We start from the raw sequence: 21,438 nt of genomic DNA, 5'->3' as shown, positions 1-21,438 counted from the left end.
CTTTCAAAATACAGCTTGCTCTTTGACACTGTTAAATATACCCCCCAATAGCAAAATCAAATTCAAGGACTGTGAAAAAGGAGTTCCCATTTGGGAAAACCTGCATTGGAATCCAACTGTATGTATATGCTCATTGTTTGGATTCAAGTATACTCATCACTGTATAGTGAAAGTCCTACATAACAGCATTTCTAAGAATACCTTTGAGTTGATTCAACTTGCAGAGCTAATTCTTTCTCTGTCCAGCCTACATAGACAGAAAATGCTGGAGCATTTTATGGCATTGGGTTCAAGTGCCCTTGTATTTGTCTCTCTAGAGGACTTTGTGCCCTGGAACTCCTTATTCACTGATAATCACTCCATGGAACAGGGATCAAATTTTTCTTTCCATAACGATAGGGAGGCTACTCTAAATGCAGATTGGTAGTATCAAAGCATGAGTGATGCTAGTAAATAATAAAAATAACTCCTGATATCAGTGAAGTTATACTCTTGCTCCTTGAAGATGGAAAAAATCAAAATGGTCACTCTTTAGTGTCATCATGGAATTGCTGAACTAAAAAATATCATAAATTTATTATCTCAATCTGAATAATTTATCTGACAATCAATCATATTTTTGGTGGTTTCAGTTCTCAGTGGATTTTCACATCCAAAATGGCTGTCATTTGTGACACTGTCTCTCTCTCTCTCAGGACAGCTAGTCCTGTTTCTTTCCTCGTTCTTCTCTCATTCTTGGCAATAGGCATTTGTTTCCCCAAAGGAGCATTAACATCACCTTTGTCCTTATGAACCTATTTGAAAACTAGCAAACAATATATGCAAACTTTTTTTTTCCTCCAGAAATGCCATACCTCCCATCTAGCTTGCCCCTAATATCTGTTTTCTAATAGCTGCCAGTGTCAGACTGGAAACTTTTAGCCTCCTTTTATTGTTTGTACCCACATACAGCCTCTGCATTTTTTCTGCACAAAACTCTCTCCTTGTCCTACTTATTAAGCATGAATACACTGTTCACATGCCACTTAATAAGAAGCCTCTTCTCTTCTTTGTATGTGAGAGCTCTGGTGTTCACCAGTGAATGGCTAAGACAGTTCAATATTATGTCACATCTGCCTTATCCAGGAACTTGCCCCAGCTCAGCAGCTCATGTCCCCACATAAAGGAGGGAGTGTGGCAGAGGCTGAAGAGCCAAATTTTCCCTCAATTTATTTCAGTACACCCTACGAACTGAAGGTAGAGCTGCTATGGGCTTCACTGAAGACCGAATTTGTTGCAGTACTTCTAAAAGTATGTGCATGACACTTAGGCCCAGATCCTCAGGCATGTAGGCATCCAATTCCGATAGATTTCAAAACTTCATGTTGTCTAAACTTACTGTGTAAAAACAGAAGGCAGGGCAGTGGTACCTTTTTATAGACTAATTTCTTTAGAGAGACAGGTGCTTTGGTAGGCTACTTGAACATGTCTCTAAATGAGCTGGTCTACAGGGTGTTGCCCTGCCTTCTGCCTAACTTTGGATTAGCATGCCTAACTGCTAAGCCTGTGCGAATAGGGAAGTTTTCGATTAGGATTTGAATTTGGCAAATTTTTGGAGGACAGTGTTTCGATTGGGTGATTCAAATCACTGTCCCCATTCAATACGGCCAAATCCAAATCAGCGCCGAATCTCTGATTCTGATCAGCTAGGGAGAGGCACACACAGCTGGGCAGCTGCAGGTTCTCCTACAGCTCCTGGCTGTGCCTGCCTCTGCCAAAGCAGGGAGAACTGCAGGAGAAACCCCCACGTGCTGTCATGCCTGACCCCATCTCCTGCCCGGCCCCAGCTTCCCACCACTTGGAAGGGAGAGGGGAAAAAAAAAGCCCTGCACTCACTGGCTGCAGCAGCGGGGATTGGGGCCTCTGGGCACTCGTGGCAGAGTGTCCTTTGCAGTGCAGGGCAGCGAGGATCACCTCTTTCTGCCCTTCCCCCTCCCCCCACCCGCCTGGCAGCCTCGCAGCAGCTGCCCCATGGCATGGGTGTAGTGCGGCTTGGCAAGACGCTGCGCGCTGTCTGGGAGCTGGGGCAGCTCCATGTGTCAGCTGGCACTATTCAGCCCCAGCTCCTGGACAGCATGTGGCGCCCTGCCGAGTCACACTGCACCCATGTCGTGTGGCAGCTGCCACGTGGGTGCCCAGTGGCATGGACAATCCCTGCTGCCCTGTGTGGGGGATGGGGCCAGGCAGGGCAGCCATGGGGCTTCTCCCACAGCTTCCCCCACCCAGGGAGAGGCGGGCACAGCCGGAGGAGCCACAGGAGAACCTACAGGTGACCAACTATGCCTGCCTCTCCCCAGCGGATCCGAATTGCTGAATCTCTCCGACCCTTTTCCAAATCAATTCAAAAACTTCAGATTTGATTTGGACCTGTCTAATGGATCTCCCAGTTCAATTTAGATGCAAAGATTCAGCCACCAAATTGGGCTGAATCTACCCCAGATCAAATTGGTGACTGAAGCTTTGCACAGCCCAGCTAACTACCTCTCTCTCTCTTTATGTAAAGGCTATAAATAGAAGGCAGGGTAGATTTACATCTTATAGATTAATCAAAGTTATATATGCAGAGATGCATATTGGCACAAGTTTTTGTGGTGTGAAGCTCACTTCATCAGAAAGTTATAACTGGTCAAGATTTTCCTCTGCTTGCAACTAGAAAGAAAGCTTTAAACACTAACTTATCCTATGATTTGAAACGTGTGAATTAGAGCCAGTCTTGAAACTGTTACTAGTTAACATAGTTGTGTTATGTGGTGTGGAAAAGAGTAAATGAATGTAGTTTTTTAAAGTTGCCTAAATACCTTTAGAAAACGTCTAGGCTTTGAATACTACAGCAACAGGAAGCAGTATAAAACCCTAAAGGAGATGAAATATATTTCCTGCTCAGGATTCCCAAATGCAAAATCCAGTGCAAATCGTGAGGGCTAACAACTTGTTTTTATTTTACCCTGCTGGTATTGACCCCCTGTACCACTTGAGGGAGCAAATTGCATGGTTGCTGCCTGCTTCACAAAAGGTTAACTTATATCCCGTGAATCAAACAAAAAGCGTCTTGACTATATGGCATGCCCTCAGACATTACATCACCACTCAGCCTTTTCTGTTGACATTACACTGGTATAGGAGAGTTTCAGGAATGCACCATTCACTGTGGCGCAGACTATTCAGACTCCCTATAAAGTTACAGCTTTCATTATGTTTAACTCAGCATGCTAAATAACTTTGGTTAGGGATGGGAAGATTTTTGCCCGTCTACTAATTAGGACATTAACGCAGCCTGTCCCAAAACAGAATTAGCTATAAAGTTCCCAAACATCTTAATTGAGTATGCATTGCCATGACACAGAAATCTAACCTTTTCATGTACTTTCCAGCTTGTTGCTTAATTTTAAGGGAGTCTTCTCTCAGGTAGTGGTCGTTGTTGGTCCTGACTTTAAAAGGAGAAAGGGGAGCCAGCCTTCCTTTCTGAAGAGTACATTGCACTTTTCTTGTGCACAAAGTTCATAATAAATAATAGCTTGCAGTAGCCAACTTATCTTGTAGCATCAGGTCTTGAAATGGAAAGGGCCCAGTGAGCAAATATTTTTGTCAAACTTGCATGAAAAGGAAATCAGTGACTTACTATGTCTTAAACAAATATAGACAAGGTTTTGATTCTTTCTAAAAGGCAGTTAGAACCCTGCTTGGAGAGAGCAATTGAGGAAACTCAAATCGCATGCAGTTTTATTATTTATTTATTTATTTATTTATTACTAATTGTCCTTTTTCATCATGACCCCTCTCTTCTTAAAGAGCTTACTGGGTGTGGGTCTCAACAAGAGATAGTGACCTTTACTTTTCTCCTCAGATTCTATTGATCACTTTCCCTCTAGCTTCTTCCTCCTCAAAGGAGGATCCCCAGTTCAGAGGATTGCAGGGTTGGAACTCGCTTTAAAGGTGTACCTCAGAAGATCTGCAATGTCATGATCTTAGGTCCCCTTTACACATGCAGGTAAAAGATGAATTGGAACTGATATGTGACCCACATAGTAGTTCCTCCTGCCATGCACATGTGGCATTGCAGGAGGTGCAATTGTGGGTTTGTGCATTAGATTTAATTATGCCTTATTGTCATTGTAGGCCTATAGGAGGCCTATGCATCAACAAGAACCAGGCCCCACAGCTGGGAGCCCCCTTTGCTGAGGGGCTCCCAACGGTGGGGGCCACATACAGCTAGGACTGAGTGTCCCATGCCTGACAGGGCTCTCAGTCCTGACTGTGCATGTAGGCCTGAGGTTTTCATGAACCCTTGAGCCTTGGGGATCCAGCAGACGCTATCTGTAGGGATTGGGGGTTTCACCCCCCTTGAATTTTGGGGATTGGCTGCTGCAGTCCCCCAGGCCCAGAGGTCCATGCTAGGCATCGTGCATCCCTGCAGCTGGGAACCCCACCGGCTGCCAGGGCTCCCATCTGCAGTAGAGACTCTGCAACACATCTCAGATTTTAAAGCTTGAAGGAGCAGCCTTTGGTAGCCTTTGAAAGTTGATTAGCACAAGTTAACAAGGGTAGCTGATGAACATTTTCTTCCCTATCAGCTGTAATCGGGGATCTACCAAATTTGTGACTTAGGTTTTCACAGAAACTGAATTTGGTAGGACCACCTTGCAAAAACCCAGTACCTGCAAAAAAGCATTGGGGGGGTGGGGGGGAGGTGCATGACAAACCAGGAAAACAGCCAGCAAGCAGAGGGGGGAAGCCCTGGTGCCCTGAAGCATTGGGAGGTAGGGATAGGAAGGGGGATTTTCATGGAGGAGTGTGATGACCCATCCCCCCCATGCCTCTGGCCAAGGTGCAAGAGTACTGGGGCTCCTTAGCCAGTCAGCGGTGTGGGAGGTCTGCCATACTCAACTGCAAAAATGGTGACCAGCAATGTGTTAAGACCATGAAATCCAGAGGCAGCTTCCCCAAATTAAGTAGGTTCATAGTTATAATGGGATTCACACTACTGTATAAACTTCTGTGTAAAGGTTATACATGGACAAGGTCCTCCTCTGGCTTCTTGGGGCTAAAGAAGCTGTTTTAAATCCCATTTATCCACATTACAGTTTGGGCCATGTTAATAAAACAATCAGTCTTCAACAGCTTTAGCTCAACACAGGAATACTGATGAATGTGAAAAAAGTGGGGGAAAAAAAGCAGTTCGAAGTGGATGTAAACTGGTCTTTTTCAGGGTGCCTAGATGGTCTTAGACCTTTGTGCAGCCCCATGGCTGTGTTTTTTGTACTTACCCCCTGGCACCACACTTTTAAGAGACCACTGCCTCTTTGCTTGGAAAAATGGACAAACTCTGAAATCCCAGCCATATGCTGTCATACGTAACAAACATATAGTTTAATCTTTAAGGGGCAGTAAGAAGCACTAGCAAGCTAATTGTGCTATCGGATGCTCTCACTCATCTTTTCCCCCAGCGGGTAGTGTTTGCGTTATTCTTAGGTCTTAAGAAATAACTCTGAATACATCAGACAGATCCCATCTCATGTAATCTTTATAGCCCAGAGATTCATTGTTCTCTGTGAACAAAAGATGCCCATTAATGTGAATGGGAACTGATGTCTGGAAAATACAGTCAAGTTCACAGATATAGGATTCGTAAAAACTGTTATCAATAAAATGGACTTCTGCTCTGTGCACAAATCATTAGTCTTTGGTGCATGCCCCCCTATTCTGAGTGTATGTGGTGGGCTTCCTAATAACGACAACTTACTTGCCTGTGATTTCCCCATAGTCTGCGCAGTCCCATGTCTCATTTTGGCTTTTTAAAAAAGTGATCAACTGATCATTTGAATTTTTTAACTCTGTGTAAACTTGTCCTTGGAAGGGATGCTATTTAACTGTTTGTCCCTTGTCTAGAGCTAAAGATTTAAAATAATCTCTGACCTGAATTCAAAATAATCACTACCCATAGAGCAGCAGACAGATGTGGATTTTCACAGGATAAATCTTGACTGTGTCTTAATCTTCCTTAAATATTCCATAGTCCTAAAGCAGCAGAACCTAAAGAAATGCCGATTGTAAGATGTAGAAAGCTTTCAAAGAGACTGTTATAACTAAAGGAGAAAATATCATGAAGATAGTGGTTTCCAGCATGTGCTAATGCTACTATTATGGGACTGCAGCAGTAACAGATCATATCTCCACTTACTTGTATTGCCTGTAATGACATCCATGGGGAGAGTGAAAGAAAAGGGGAAAAGCTGTAGCGGAATGGGTGGGGAGTGTAAGTTTACGAGCAGTTGCCAGATTTCTGATGATTGTTCATACTAAGCATTTTATTCATACTTGAAGCTCTGAGATTGAATCAGTGCATTTTTCAGCAGCAGATATTAACTATGCCTGCGAGTTTTCTTCCTTCTAAGGAAAACTTCTGAATCAGCAGCTTGTAGTCATCTGGAAGCCTTTTCCTGTCATCGCTAACAGCTAGTCATAGACCGAGGCTGACTCTTCCCTTTTAAAATATTTCATTATAAGCTAATTCTTTGCAAATGTTTTTCTCCTAATCTGGTGTGTGTGAACACTCCGGATGCTAATATCTGAGGTACTGATCAAATATAAATGTAAAAATACAGGCTATGAAGCAGGTGTTTTTAATACTGGTGGAGGCCTTCATCACAGACATCTGAGCCCATGAGCTCCGCCCTCAGTGTCTGGTCAGATCTAGGAATCGCACTGCATCCCTTTATCTTCAGGGCCACCATTTATCCCTTAATTGTCCCTGGCAAGCTCACATTATTTCATCCTTGCCTGCTCACGCTCCTGATGATCATGGAGGTTACTCTACAAGTCTGCTAGTAGAAGATGCTATGCTAAGAATTATTTTTTCACATTCCCTCAGAACCAGAGAGCCAAAATTTAAATGACACTAAGATGCTGTAACAATCTCTCCCCCCCACCTTATAAATTAGCTTAGTATCTCTCCAACATGCATCAATATATAATCAGGACCCTGCATACTCCATGGCAACAGCTCTTTAGATTCAGCAGAACTATTGACTTATTCTAGGATGACATGTTCTTCATTCCAGTTCCCATCCCCCATGTGTTGCAGGTAGCCCAGCTATGCTCTTTCCAGGCCTTGGCTCTTATATTTGGGTACAGATAGCACATATTTCAACTAGTTTTCCCCTCTAAATCTATTATGGAAAAGGGAGAGCAAGGACATGGCTTCGTTCATTAGCTCATCTTGAAGCCTTGGTTGATGTAATGTTTTTCAAGCAGCCCAGCAAATGCAACTAAACTTCTGGCTCTTCCCCAGCCTGTAGATCAGAACTGGACTCCAGGCCCGGTCCCTGCCCCCTGCTGCTTGGAATAGGAAGCCTGCGCTGCAATCAAATTAATGTGCCACTGTGAGAGGACCTGGTTGAGCCAAGAGGCAACTTAGAGCGGCCTTAGCAGGGCAGGGAGATGAAAAACAAAATGTTGGCTATGTTGGCTTGGCTGCAGCAAAATGGTAATTCCCATGGCAGAAATGGAGAATTCTTGTGGGGTATGGCATGTTTTCCCCCATTAGCTGTGCTCTGATCAGGATGAATAAGGAAGCTCACATCTCTATTTGTCCAGCCAGGCTGTAGACACTGTAGATAGCCTTTTGATGACTTTCTTCTCTACTGTAAGGCTGGACACAGATCTCTATTTGTAAAAGGAGATTCAGAGGGAAGTGCTGTTCTGTAACAAGGTATAAATACCAGGGCACAGTCAGCAGCTTTGGTATCTGTCTGGACCACTACATTTCAGCCACTGACTTATCTTGTGAACTTGCATGTCAGTGAGTTAAAAGAAGTGTGTTAGCAATATTAGTGACTGACTAGTAGGATTGTTTAAAAACAGGAAACTCCTAAAGTAACCCTCTCATCCAATTTTAGCTTATGAGGTGTCCACATAGCACTATTACTATATCAATTAATTTACTCTGGATTTCTACTCTATAGTGAACTTTTTTCATGAAAAGTGGATAAATGATCCATTTTCCCAGCCTCCCCTTTTTCTGTAAGGCACTTTAGTGCATCCAGACAAGCTCAGATGTGTGGTATGCAGCACCGCAGACCCATCTGCAGCACCACACGGGTGTTCCCTGCACTGCTAAGTTGCAGCATGAGGTGTTATTGTTTTTGTTTTTTTTGTTTTTCCCCAGGAGATCCCAGGGCCAAAAAAAACCATGCCTAAAACAAGTGGGGTGGGGCATGTGGCCTCCAAGTAAGGCTTCTGAGGCCAGCACAGTTGATGGCTCCAGCTGCCCCTACCCCACCCAGGCAACATGCTGTGCACCAGAGCATACATGGCACGGGTGTTCACCAGAGATGCGTAGTAGTGGCACACATGGTGCCACTGCTGTTTGTCCCCAGGGAAACACAAGTTTCTGCTCATGGGGACGTGCCCTTAGTGTCTGGCCATGAGGTGGCGGAGGAGCTACGTTGCATTGAGCGAAGAGCTATCCTCAGAGGAAATCCATTAGAGGAGCAGGGGCACAACTAGCAATTTACCCCACTATTAGTCCTTACTTTGAGATGTAACTTTTTCCCTGGAGAGGAATGACTTACCCTTTTGCTCCACTTTCACTTTTAAGTCTGTGCTTCAGAGAAAATGTGTTGGGTCTGACTCCTTTATTTTTCAGCTCCTTGACCTGCAAATTACAGCCAATTTGACTCCCTGGAACACAGACCTGTGTGAGTGCAGTTACTCAGATGCAGCTTATAGTGTCATGTGTTTCCCCTCAGCTTTGCCTTTTCATAGATTCTTAGATTGTAAGAGGCTAGAAGGGACATTGCAAGGTTATTGGTCCAGCCCCCCTGCACTAGGCAAGAAAGACAACTGGGGTCAGATTTCATAGACATTTGGGCTGGAAGGGACCCCAGAGGATCATCGAGTCCAGCCCCCCACCCCAGGGGAAGGAAGTCAGCAGGGATCATAGGATCCCAGCAAGATAAGCATCCAAATGTGTTTTGAAGGTGTTCAAAATGGGTGCTTGAACTGACTCAGGTGGCAGTCTGCTTCAAACCTTGGGGGCTTGGACAGTGAAGTTCTTTCTTATGTCCAGCCTGAACCGGTCACAGTGGAGTTTGTGACCGTTCAATCATGTCATCCCTTGGGGGGGCTCTGGTGAACAGTCATTCCCACAGATCCTGGTGAGCACCCCTGAAAAGCTTATAGGTGTCCACCAGATCACCCCTGAGCTTGCGCTTTACCAGGCTGAATAGCCCCATTACTCTCAGCCTGTCATCATAAGGTCTGTTTTCCTGCCCTCTGATCATGCGTGTGGCTCTCCTCTGCACCCTCTCAAGCTTCTCCACATCCTTTTTGAATTGCGGAGCCCAAAACTGGACACAGTACTCCAGCTGCGGCCTCACCAAGGCCGAGTACAGCAGGAGAATGACGTCCCGCGATCTGCTTGAGAAGCATCTATGGATGCAAGCCAGCGTCTTGCTCGCTTTACTAGCTGCAGCATCACACTGAAGGCTCATGTTCATCTTGTGGTCAACCATGACCCCCAAGTCCCTTTCATCTGTAGAGCTAACCAGCGTAGCACTACCAAGCCTATATACGCTGTGCAGGTTTTTCCTCCCATGTTTGTTCTGATCTATTCAAGCCTTAATTCAAATGAGCAGTATTCAAGAAGGTTTGCTCCTAAGCCAGAGTCTTTTATAAGGCTGCAGCCTGGTGCATCATGAAGTTCCCAGGTTGGTTGTATGGGTGTGGTTTTTCTATTTAATATGTTAATACATAATTACTAAAACTAATCCTTTTGATGTATTCTTTTTGTAGTACCTATGACCTTCAGAGCAAAAGGTGAGATGCTAAACAGTTTTGGAAGAGAGCCCAAGTTAGGGCATAACTGTTTGGAGCTTTTTTTGTTCTGTGGGAGAAATGCTGTTAAAATGTTAAGCCATTCTTTAAGGCATTTTGAGGATATTTTTTTTTTCCCCATTTTTTTTTCAAACAAGGGCAATCTTATACCCTATAGCAAGTTCCAATTCCAAATTCTGTGGTGGCAATGACTTGTATAATTTAAAGAACAACAAAATGGTTCATGTATCCTTTGCTTATACAACAAATACTTTGTGTAGAACTGCTTTGTTTTTGGATTTTGGGAGGCTGCCTGCATGAACCCTTATTTGTGTAGATCTGGCAAAGCAGCTCAGCCTGTTGTGGGTTAAACATTTATAAGCTGTCAAATGAGAGGGAAGCACTTATATTTCTGGCACTAGTAGGTCATTTTGGCAGTGGTAAGCTGCCTGAGTGCCTCAGTGTGTTAACTTGTAGAAATTACTCTCTTTGGAGGACTTGGCAACAAACGGAAGGGTCTCAGCAGTACCGAGCCAGTGCATATATGTTTTGTTAACTGGTGTTGAAGCAATGCAGGCAGCAAACAGGCAGAATTGAATTGATAGGTGCTTACTCATACCCATATAGCCTTAAAAAATGATATAGCAAGAAGAAAAGAATGGTTGGCTTGAGGGTATTGGTAAGGAAATTCCAGAAGTCTGGTGTTGCGTTGCTGCCCCTATGTACACAGCCTGTAAAAGAAAAGTAATAAATGTTATTAACAGTTAGGAGGATATGTGCTCCTTCCCTTCTCCCCCTGTACTAGTCTGGCTTTTATTTTTGTTTCTCAAGCCTTTCTGAAGATCTCAGGAACTGTCCCTTCACAGTCCATTATCACTCTGTTGCATGAGTTTATGCATCCCTGGAGAACGTAGACCAGAAACTGGTAAAATATGAGCCAGACAAGTAGAATTCATCTTTTTTGGGGTCAGGAAAAGTGCAGGCTTACTCCCATTTCTTTGCTTATTACCCCTTTACCCTAAAGGGGGCAGTGATTTTTTTTTTTTTTGTTTACACTGATGTGAATGAATACCTAAGTCAGCAGACCTCAGCAATGTGAGCTTAACCTCTGTGTAGCGAGATCAGAATCTGCACTTGTTTGTGTCCTCTTGTCCATGCTTTAGGTTGAAAGAGAGGATTTAAAGATCGTGTTGTAGAAGAAGAGATGCTTGGCAGATGTTATAAGGGGTAATTTGTGTTTTGTCACAACTGCAAGAAGAGAGCTGTTCTTCCTTTTCAGTATCCCCTTGTCATCTTTATGCTGTGCATTTTTAGTTTACAAAGTAAAGACTGCTTAAAGCAATCTGAAATATATTTTTGTACATGTAAGGAGCTTGTATACCCTTATAGGCAGCTGAGAAGAGGGGCCTTTTAATAATTTCCCCAGCAAAACTATAAACCAGAAAGGGTGTTGTGTTAGATGTATTTGCTGCAGGCCCTGAAACTTGGGGAGACACCAGAATTTGTTAGCTTTTCCTCTAGAAAATAATTAAATGATTCTTAGCAACAATGATTGACTTGTGATTACTAGGGATGCAGGTGGGGCCTCTGGCATCGAAAGCAGTTTTCCTTGGAAAGCCATGAAGGAAGAAGAGGCTTAACATCTTTGGGGGTTAGGACACAGCTGGAGGTTTGGAGCTTCATGTACAACAGAGACTGACATGTCTAGCAGACTAATCCTAAAACATGGATGGCAGACATTGGCTTTTAACTCCTGTTGTCTTCCATCCTCAGTCCTAATATTCCTACCTGAAGAGGCAGCCAGCTCAGACCTGGAAATAAGTAAACTGAAAGGACTTAAAGGAGTGGAATAATCTCAGTCTTTAGGAAAAAGAACATAAACAATGCCACATTATAATTTGCTTTTTTTTGTTTTTTTCAGTACATCCTCTCGGGCTCAGATGACTTCAACTTGTATATGTGGCGAATTCCTCCAGATCCAGAAGCAGGTGAGTTTGTGATTCAGGGGAGGAGCTAGCATTTAAAAAAAAAGCCTCAAGATGCCGCACTCAGTCATAACTATATTATGAATTTGTGGAATATGACCTAGTAATCAGACTTCTGGCCTTAAAACTTCTTTAGCCAATCCCTCCCATGTGTTGACTTGGGCATGCCAACTAGAACATGCCTGTAGAAAAATACTGAATCTTGATTTAAAGACTTCAAATACTAGAATATCTAAACTGTTCCAATGATTGATTACCCTCCCTCACTCTTTAAAATATGTTTCTTATTTGTATTGCATACAGTGGAGAATGATCTTTCATGATCTCTTGTATTATATAGTGAAGCAATTGATAACTAACGTTTATAAGTACAAGGGTTTATTTTTATTTCATATCTGCATGTAGGGGATTGGCTTAGTGAGTTGTGGAAGTTAACAGCTGTTGCATGAATAGCTTTCTAAAAAGGCTTTGCAAACTGGAGAAAATACGGTCTTTAATTTTTGGTTGGTTATTAAACGTGACTGTACATTGATTTGCAGTATGGAACTTATGAATGATGGCAACATCAATATCTTGATACTACTTTCTGTATCTCAGGATTATATGCACATGTTCTCTCTTCTCTTTTTTTTTTTTTTTTTATGATTTCCTTTTTCTTTTTTTCTTTTCCTGACTTTCCCTATGAAAGGGCAGTCTTGAACCTGGGACAGAACAGATGAAAATCTGTGTTATAAATGATAAGTACAGTTGGCAAAAACCATCATAAAGTGTTGTTGTCAACTTTTTGTTCTAACAGTTCTCACTGTTACTAGAGAATGTGTGTCAATATGCTTACAACACTTTGGTTACAAAACTAATTGCTTAATGTTAAATGCTGTAAGGACCGGAAGCTTACAGCATAAGAACATGCAATTTTTAGTCTCTTATAACTTGGGCATTTTTTTTTTTTCTTTTAACAGTTTAGCAGAGCTCATGGCCTGGCTGGTAAATAATGCTTACCTCAAATATACATCATACTATTTGCAGACCGTATTGCTGTTCCCTCAAGGAGTCCTATGTAACAGTCTTAAATGCTAATATGTTTTTGAATCCCAGGTCCATTTTTTGCGTTACCAGTTAAATATTTCTAGAATTTGACCTAAGAATAACTTTTCAAGACTTTCATTACTAGCAATAAACTTGGGGCCTTTTATGCAACTTACAGATCCATGAATATAGGTATTGGTTATGTCTCTTCCCTCGCCTCACTTCCCCTGCAGGAATGACGGGGACCTGACCTGAAGCATATTCTCTCCTTTGATGTAGTGAAAAGCACCAAGGAGTTAGTCTAACTCTGGTAGATGGGGTTGGACCACAAAAATTAGTGTGTGCATGTGTGTGAGAGACCGTTAAAAAGAAAAAAAAAAGTCAACTCCTACAGGAATTTTAAGATCTTTTTCTCCCCATTCTATCTAATCTATTATAATAAATCATTTTACACACAGTTTCTGGCTTCTACCATGTGAGTGTAGTAAAAGTATGTGTCCATGATCCAAAATTGTCCAAGAGGTAAAATGCTGTTCTCCTTAGTCATATTTTAGACGAAGGTAAGACCGCAGACTGACTTACTGTGCCCTCTCCACCGTACCTGGGAAGATAGTGTCATATGTACCTAAATTTTATAGCTCCCCTATATTAAGTTGGTGACTTTTGTAAATGGCATCTTCTGGAAATCCTGAAATTTCTATGGAAAGTTACAAGCTGTAAGGAGAACTTCACTTACTACTGAAATGTATCCACTTCCAGAGGGGACAACAGCTGAAAACATTACTAGCCACCCAAGAGGGGCAGTAAAGAATAAGTATTACAATTCTCTTTTGAAAGGCATTTGACATGTGGCGGGGGCAGTTACCTATGCTGTATTGTGTCAGGACACCAGAACACACTCAGCTGTTTTTGCAAATAATTGTGATTTAGAGAGAACTTCCCAGCAGACAGTAGGGTCATCCCAAACTCCACAGGAAAATCTCCAGTGACTTGTTCAGCCTCATGCTGACATGTTTCAAAACAACTGGGTTTTCAGTGCTTACCTTAAGGGGTCTGTTCTATTCTAGAAATAATTCTCTAGATCAGTGTTTCTCAACCCATGGGTCACGACCCAAAAGTGAGTTACAAGAATATATGAAATGGTCACAAACTAACTTTAAAAATGGATCCTGTTTTGCGTACATTTTTCAAAAAAGAGTTCCAGCCTCCAAGAGGCTGCTTGGGACTGGGGGGAGCCAGGAGGAATGCACTCAGGCAGGAGGTGCCATGTGCATTTGTGCTCACACATGCATGTGGTAGCCAGGCAGCGTGAAGAGCAGCTCCTACAGGTAAGTCTATGGGGTGGGGGGAGGGGCATAGACAATGCGTTGCGAGGGCAGGGGGGGACAAAGGTAATGGTGGGGAGGTATGAGTAGGCACATGCCACTCAGATTTGTGTGCCCACAGTGGGCATGGGGCTCACCAGCACAGGCAGGAGCTGGCTCTGTGGCCCAGCAGGCAGGACCTGGTGCTGGAGAGCAGAGTGGGGTGGCAAGACTTGTTGCTGCTGCTATGGCTGGGACCCCCATGCCAGCTGCACCACCACTAGCGTGAGGAGTAACAGGCAATGGGGAGAGGCTGCACTGCTGTCACTTCAGGGTAGGGGTGCCAACCAGCCAGACATGCCTGATTTGGCACTGGATTCGGTGGGGGGTGGGGTGCCAAGTGGCTGGATGTAAAGCTGGTGGCAGCACAAAGTCACTGTGGTTGTTTTGCCCAGCTCTGCGGAGGGGCCCCTAAAGTGCAGGGTCTAGGGCAGTTGCCCTGATTTGTTCCCCCTAGGGACGGCCCTGGCTCTACCTTGCCACCATGACCCAGCCATTGCCACTGCTCCCTTTAGGTTGTGGCTCTACCCCAGAGAAGATGTGGGGTGGCGAGCAGCGTGAGCAAGACTGAGGGGCATTAGCAGGGCTAGGGGGTGAGGGACTGTGGGTTGGGAGTGAAGGGCAACAGCAGGGCCAGGGGTTTGTTTTCTACTTAAACTATTTACTGGGTCAGGACTGGCCATCAACATTTACAAATGGGTCCTGGTACAAAAAAGGTTGAGAACCCTTGCCTTCGATGTTATAAAACTTAAGAGCCTTTACTTTTACTCCCCCTTGGGAGTTTATGATGTTTAATAGAAAGTGTGGTTGTACAGCATTTTGAGTGTCAGGAACAAAACTTCCTTCATCTCTCTCCCTTCTTTCCTTAAAATGCTTCATCTTCAGTTTCCCTTCTCTCCTGCCTCCCTTTCCAGATATCCCCTTCCCCCCTGTCTCCATACCAGTTCCTGGTTACTCTTCAGAAATGATTCAGTGGCCTGGTGAGCTTACTAGCTAATTTCCTCTCTTAAAACAATGGGTTTTTTAAAGGACATATGTAAATAGAGCTTCAGTTTTAAGTATCTGCAGATAAATGGTGGTTCTAGCACCACAAACTATGTAATCCATGCTAGGGTGTTGCTTACAGTGAGGAAATCCAGTATCTCTACAGGCAGCAAGTGTATTTTGGCCTCAAAGAAGATGCAATTAAAATGAGACATAGGGTCCACCCAAAAGTGCTTCACAAATTGTTAGAAATGGGTTAGTTGCCAATGGGTTTGGGATTTTTTTGGTTTTAAAAGCAACTTTAAAAAAAAAAAAAAAACCCCAAGAAACCCCCACCTGCAAAAAAAAAAAAAAAAAAAGTCTCAACTAATTCCAGCAGGGCCCAATATGTCTCCTGCAGCAGTAAATAGACAAACTGTTTTGCTAAACAGAACTTAAATTGCTCACCCATATCACTGAATCATCCTCACAATTCAGAGCTTATTTATGTTTCTTAACTACTGCTCCAAGAGGCTGTTTCAGGAACAAGAATTTCATTATATTTGGTTGGGGAAGGCAGTCGGGTGATCAATAAGTTATTTAACTGAAATGGCAACTGTCATACTTCTGAACAGCTGAATAAATCAGAACAGCAAACTGCATTTCAAAATATCCTTAATTCTGTCTGACTGTTAAGTACTGGCAGGAATGGGCCTGTCATTGTGGTCCAGTTACTAAACTAATTGAAGCAATTTTCAGCAGGACTTGTGCAATTTTTCTTCCTTTGTATTTGCAATGACCAATGGAAAACAGCTTCTCATTCTCAAAGAATTAGATGACAAAAGTTTTCATAAGATTTAAAATGGTTGCTGCATTGGATACAACTTGCGCTTTAAGCTCTCAAAGTCCCAGATTGATTAGTGGAGCTTATTAGTTGCCTCTGAATATATTTCAAAATATGTAGATTTTAAAATTTTTTAAAAAGAGGATGTTAGCTGTTTTCATAGGAGAGGGATCTAATCCGGGGGGTGGGATGTACTCTGGAATATTCACATTTTAAAGAGTTCTAGCATATTAGTTTGAATCTATTTTTTAGGCCAGTATTGACCAAAATTTGCTACTATTGGATGCCATTCTGCAGGCAGGAGCATGCAGGGAGTGGATCACAGCTCTGCCATGGGCTCCTACCCCACACTGTCACTGTCTTGCAATCCCTATCCCCAGCCCTGCTTGCCCATCCTGCTCCCAGATGCTGCTTCCTGCCTGCCAGTGGCCCCATGTTGTCCACCCAGCTGCACACCCTGCTTGTATGGATCCCAACCAATATTCATGGAGGCCCTGAGATTCCTGGGCAGTGACAGCATGGGGCTGGGGCCCAGGACGGAGCAGCAATCTTCTCCCTGCATGACCCTGCCTGTGGAACTGGCAGCTGTTACAGGGACATGCAGGGAGCAGATTGCTGCTCAGTTCTGGGCCCCAGCCCCATGCTGTCACCGCCCTGTGATCCCAACCCAGATCCCAGCCCTGACCCTGGTCACCTACCTGTCCCGATTCTGGATGTTGCTCCCCGCCTGCCCATGGCTTCATCTCAGCCACCCAACTGCATACAGGGGCCACTTAGGTTGTTTGGGTGAGCTGCTGTGGAGTCAGAGTGCTGAGCCAATCTATGACCGCTCACTAAAACTCCTTAAGTGGCCCTCCAACTAAAATAATTGCCCACCACTGCGCTAGAGGAATGGTGTGATAGAAACACCACTCTCTCAAGAGCAGGCAGTTTTCTGCTTACTCTGGATGTAGTGTAGCACTCCTGTGTCCAAGGGTCATGTCCAGTTCATGGTTTTTGTGCGAAGAGGAGGTCTTCTATCTTCAAGATTAGAAATAGTACTTTTGCTAAATGTAAATAGCCAGCCTGAGTTGTTGCACCATATGGGTGTGCACGGGAGTGGCAGGGAAACATTTTAAGGACTCTAACCTGGCCTTATATCTAGCAGGAGTTGAATCAAGGCCATGGTTCTTTTTCATTACGACTCTGCCACGTGTCATGCAGTGCCATGGAGTAAAATCTCTCCATGAGCACTTGCTGACTGTACAACTGAAGCACAGGGCTATGCTCTAGAATACTATTAATGAAAACTAAACAGATTTTAAGAGGGTTTCCTACTATAGTGCCAAATATCATGGTCCAATGGTATTTTGTGGCACACTGGCAGCAGCTGTGAACATCTGGTTTTTCTCAGTAGTTTTCAGCACTTTGAATAATTCACTAGCCTTGTATAAAATTACATTAGCCTGTGGAATGTCCCACTAACCGAGGTGAGCAACAATTGGGGGTTTTTTTCAGTGTCCAAGGTGGAAAAGACTTTTTATTAGGTTATTTAGTTTATCCCTGTGGAGGATTGCTCCCTACAGTAAGCTCTCCAGGTCTTTTGTCCAGCTTTAAATGCTTTCAGTAGTGTGGTTTGCACTATTTTAAACACTAAACCACAATTTTTTTTTAAATTCTAGGTTTCCAATCTTGAACCGCTCTTCCTGATAATCTAACGCTTTCCTTATTTTTTTTATTCTATAACATCTGAGCAGTTCTTCCTCCTCCCAGAATACTACATATTCTTATATGATCTCTCTGTGGTGCAGATGCTCAGCATCTTCCCAATACTGTGGCAAGTTTGTATTACCTTTTGCTTGCTACTAGATAACGAGTTTATTATTATTATCATTATTATTATTCCTGTCAAACACTGAAAAATCTCCTATTTAAATAAGCTTAGAAAATTTAAAGGTGTGTAAGTAAAATCATACAAGAAATAGCTAATGTATTTTGTTGGGCTTTGTTCAGATTTTAATATCATAAAAGGCTGTGTCTGTGTGTGTCTGCCTGTAACGTTTCTGGTCAATTGCGCATGCGCTGCCAAGAGGGCTGACGGTGTTTGGCTGGGCAGTCTGGGCTGCATGGGCTCAAGTTTGCACTGCTGCCAGAGAAGTTTGGCCATCCAAGCAGCGGTGCCCCCCCACGCATCCCTGCCTGAGGGTGAAGAGGGGTGGGGGAATCACAGTCGTGGCACCCCCTCCTGCTGTCTGGCTCAGATGTCCCCCAAAACAGCTGGCAGGGAGGGGGAGGCAGTGGCAAGGACAGAGGGAGGGGAGCAGGGAGGCAGGTGGACACAGGCCAAGCAGCCCCAAAGCAGTTGGGGGGTAGGGTTGGACCCAAAGCAGGTGGGGGGAGTCAGGTCAGACCTGGGGAGTGGGGAAGGGAATGAGGCCAGACCCGAAGCAGTGGCGGGGGAGGGAGCAGGGCCAGACATGGGCTCCGTCCCCAACAGCCCCCTCCCCTGTTGTTCTTGATAGGCAATTTGCTAGTTTGCAATGTACAGGCAGTCCTTGGACTTATGATGAAGTCCCATAGGAAACAACATTAGAAATGGGGGATTGGTTCCTGAACCAAGGCCTGATGCCCTATTTTCACCAAAAATAACCCAGAATTTTGTATTCAGTCAATTATACATGATTAATATAGCTATATTAATGTATTTATATTGTAAATAGCAATCATATTGATTTGGATGGACTTCTTTGAGGTGACTTTGCCAGACTTTTAGAAGGGTTCTTGGCTGGAGTCTTCTCAGGAGTCTTAGCTGCAGGTTTTTCTGGAGTCTTGTCTACTTTCTTAAAAAAAGTGTCTAAGGAAATTTGGACAGATGTTCTCCAGGGAGATGGATGACACAGCGAACTTGTTTGCTCGTGTGGAGTCGCATCAGATCAAGTGTTGTAAAGTCGAAACTGACATCAGAAAGTTGAAAGCGGGTGTCAATTTATAAATGTTGTAAGTGCAAAACATTGTAAGTCAAGGACTGCCTGTAGTTTCTTTAGTATACATGAGTTCATTCAGTGCTGAAAAGTATATTCTGCTGTGATAGAGCTTTAGTCAAGCACAGGTTACTGGATTCATTTCCCAAAGATAACTGGGTGAAATTTAGGGGCCTTTGTGACATTGTGGAGGTGAGACTAGATGCTCCGTTGGTTCTTTTTGAGTGACAATAAACTAATGAAATATATAAAACTAAATTGAATTGGTTACTGGATGGCACCAGGACTCTCCCAGTGTCTCTTAGTTCCTGTATTCCAGCTGTTCAGTGTTTTGTTGGTAGACTATTTTGAGAGATTGTCAACACCTTAAAAAAACTTTCTTGGAGAAGCTATTTCTGGAGCATCAAGAGTGACTTATTCTTGACTTTAGTCTTGAGTAGCATGTACAAGGTAGATCAGAAGCATTCCTGAACCAGTGAGTAATAGGGACTGCCATATATTGAAACTTAGCCTTTCTTTGGAAAGGAACATACTTAGGGGTAGCCTGTCTCTAAGTCTGAACTTCTAGAAAGGAGATTTTTTTTTTTTTTTTAAAGAAAGAAATCTGAAAAGCTTATAAAGTTTTTAAAAAAGAAACAAAGAAAAGAAAAGGGAATTAAATCATTAGACTCTATATAGGAACTAAGGCATAGATAAGTAACTTGCTGATGATCACACAAGAAGTTTGTGACAAACCTAGGAGGTGGACCCCAAGTTGTCTGTTTCCCAAGACTATGTTATAACAACTACAAAATCATGCTTCTGTACCCCATTATATCTCTAGTGCCTGATTCTTAGGAACATTTCTTCTGCGAAGCATTTTCCCATGTCAGTCTGAGTCTTGTGCTATGTAAATTTAGGTGTAGTGTCATTGGATAATTTAAAACCTTGCTTCTGGGCATTGCCTGTAGGGTTGGAAACATTTACAGAGTAGCTCCTTTCTCTTCATTACTGAGACCATTTTCCTGGAATGCTGCTTAAATCTGAGATAAGAGCTTCAAGAAACAGACTTGATGTAACCCTGCACACTTTTGGCCTGATGCATGCTACTGGATCAACAGCTGTGACTTGGCTGGAAAGAATGCAGTGGGAAGAGGGTGAGTTGCCGTCAGCCATGAGCACAGTCATGAATGCCTAGCATGGGACAAAATGAAAAGGTTGTTGAGGAATCAGGAATGTATTAGGAAATGTGAAAAACCTTGATCTGAAATTAAGGAGTTGGAGTCCTGTTCTTCTGGTTGCATCTGTGTCAACTCACCACTTCATATCAGCAAAATCCAACTAGCATAATTAAGGGCAGTTTAGTTCCTCTCCTGTATTCTCTGTGAAAACTTAAATAAGTTGAAGTATCACACACATGGTTTCATCTCAGTGGCCACCCCAGAAGAGGGATTTTGCTGACATAACAGAGGAGGAGGATCTTTCCCAACTTTTCATAAGCTACTGGGACCTTCAGCAGCTCATAACTGTGTAAGTGAAGAAACATACAACCTGACTAGGCTGAGCGGAAGTTTCTCCTTTTTTGCCTTCTGAGTTCGTGGCCGCCTCTCTTCCCCTTTCAAGCCTGTGTTTCACATTCTCATCCTAGCAGGATTAATATTCCATATTCACTTTTTACCATTGAAAATTCCTTCGGCCCTGTTTTAGAAGGAGTTTGGTGGGTTTTTTCCTTGGTTTTAGTTGTGGCTGTTTGACACAAACTGATGTGGGGGTTCATTTTTCTCTATATCATCCTGAAGTTTAGGGCATGGGCAGTTCTTGTGTCCCTCTGTTTGGATTTTTATCACTAGCAATCCATCTTGGCATGTTGAGAGAGAGAAGCATGTTGTGTACCATAGTGTAGAGTAAGAAATCAGAATATGAGTTTTCATTCAGGGGGAAAGATTTGGAACTGAAATGGGTAGATGTAGTCTTCGTGCCATTCATATAAACCAACAAACAAAGGCTGCCCTTAAATCTGCATTCGTTTGAGCCTCCCAGGAGTCTTGTTTTGTTTTGTTCTCTGCTTGTTGTTTAGTATCAGTACAACTTTTTCTATAAGATGTGACTGTTTTTGTTTTGCTTGTTTATGGAAACTCACTATTCTCCATGTAGGGGAAATAGTTTCTAGTTAAGCAGGACAAAATAGAAATCGAGCTACAGCAATATGCTTCAGCGAAGACTGGACAGTCACCTTGCTGGTGTCACTTGACCCCAGCTGTCTTTCTGCCTAGTGCAGGGGGGCTGGACCCAATGATCTGCAAGGTCCCTTCCAGCCCCTAACAATCTATGAATAGTAATTTGAGTATGGAAACAGAAGGAGGAAAGAAACTTTGTACCTTTAGAGGGAAAGCATTCAAGTTCAAACTAATAAGGTGTAGGTGTGTGCATGTATGCACACGCGTGCATATGAATAGGACTAGGTA

General features: G+C 43.3%; 1 protein-coding gene across 2 annotated transcripts in view; it reads left to right on the top strand.

Moving 5' to 3' along the window:
* DCAF5 (DDB1 and CUL4 associated factor 5) overlaps window positions 1–21,438 on the top strand; it is a 111,966-nt gene that overhangs the window by 69,477 nt on the left and 21,051 nt on the right. For both annotated transcript variants that reach the window (XM_090033217.1, XM_090033219.1), the window contains exon 7: window positions 11,774–11,840. In XM_090033217.1, the coding sequence (XP_089889343.1) occupies window positions 11,774–11,840 (67 nt within the window). The remainder of the gene's footprint in view (window positions 1–11,773; window positions 11,841–21,438) is intronic.

Source organism: Crocodylus siamensis, chromosome 2 (genome assembly GCF_052110815.1).
Source record: "Crocodylus siamensis isolate JL-2025a chromosome 2, ASM5211081v1, whole genome shotgun sequence".
Taxonomy (NCBI): domain Eukaryota; kingdom Metazoa; phylum Chordata; order Crocodylia; family Crocodylidae; genus Crocodylus; species Crocodylus siamensis.
This window is presented reverse-complemented; position numbering and strand designations above follow the sequence as displayed.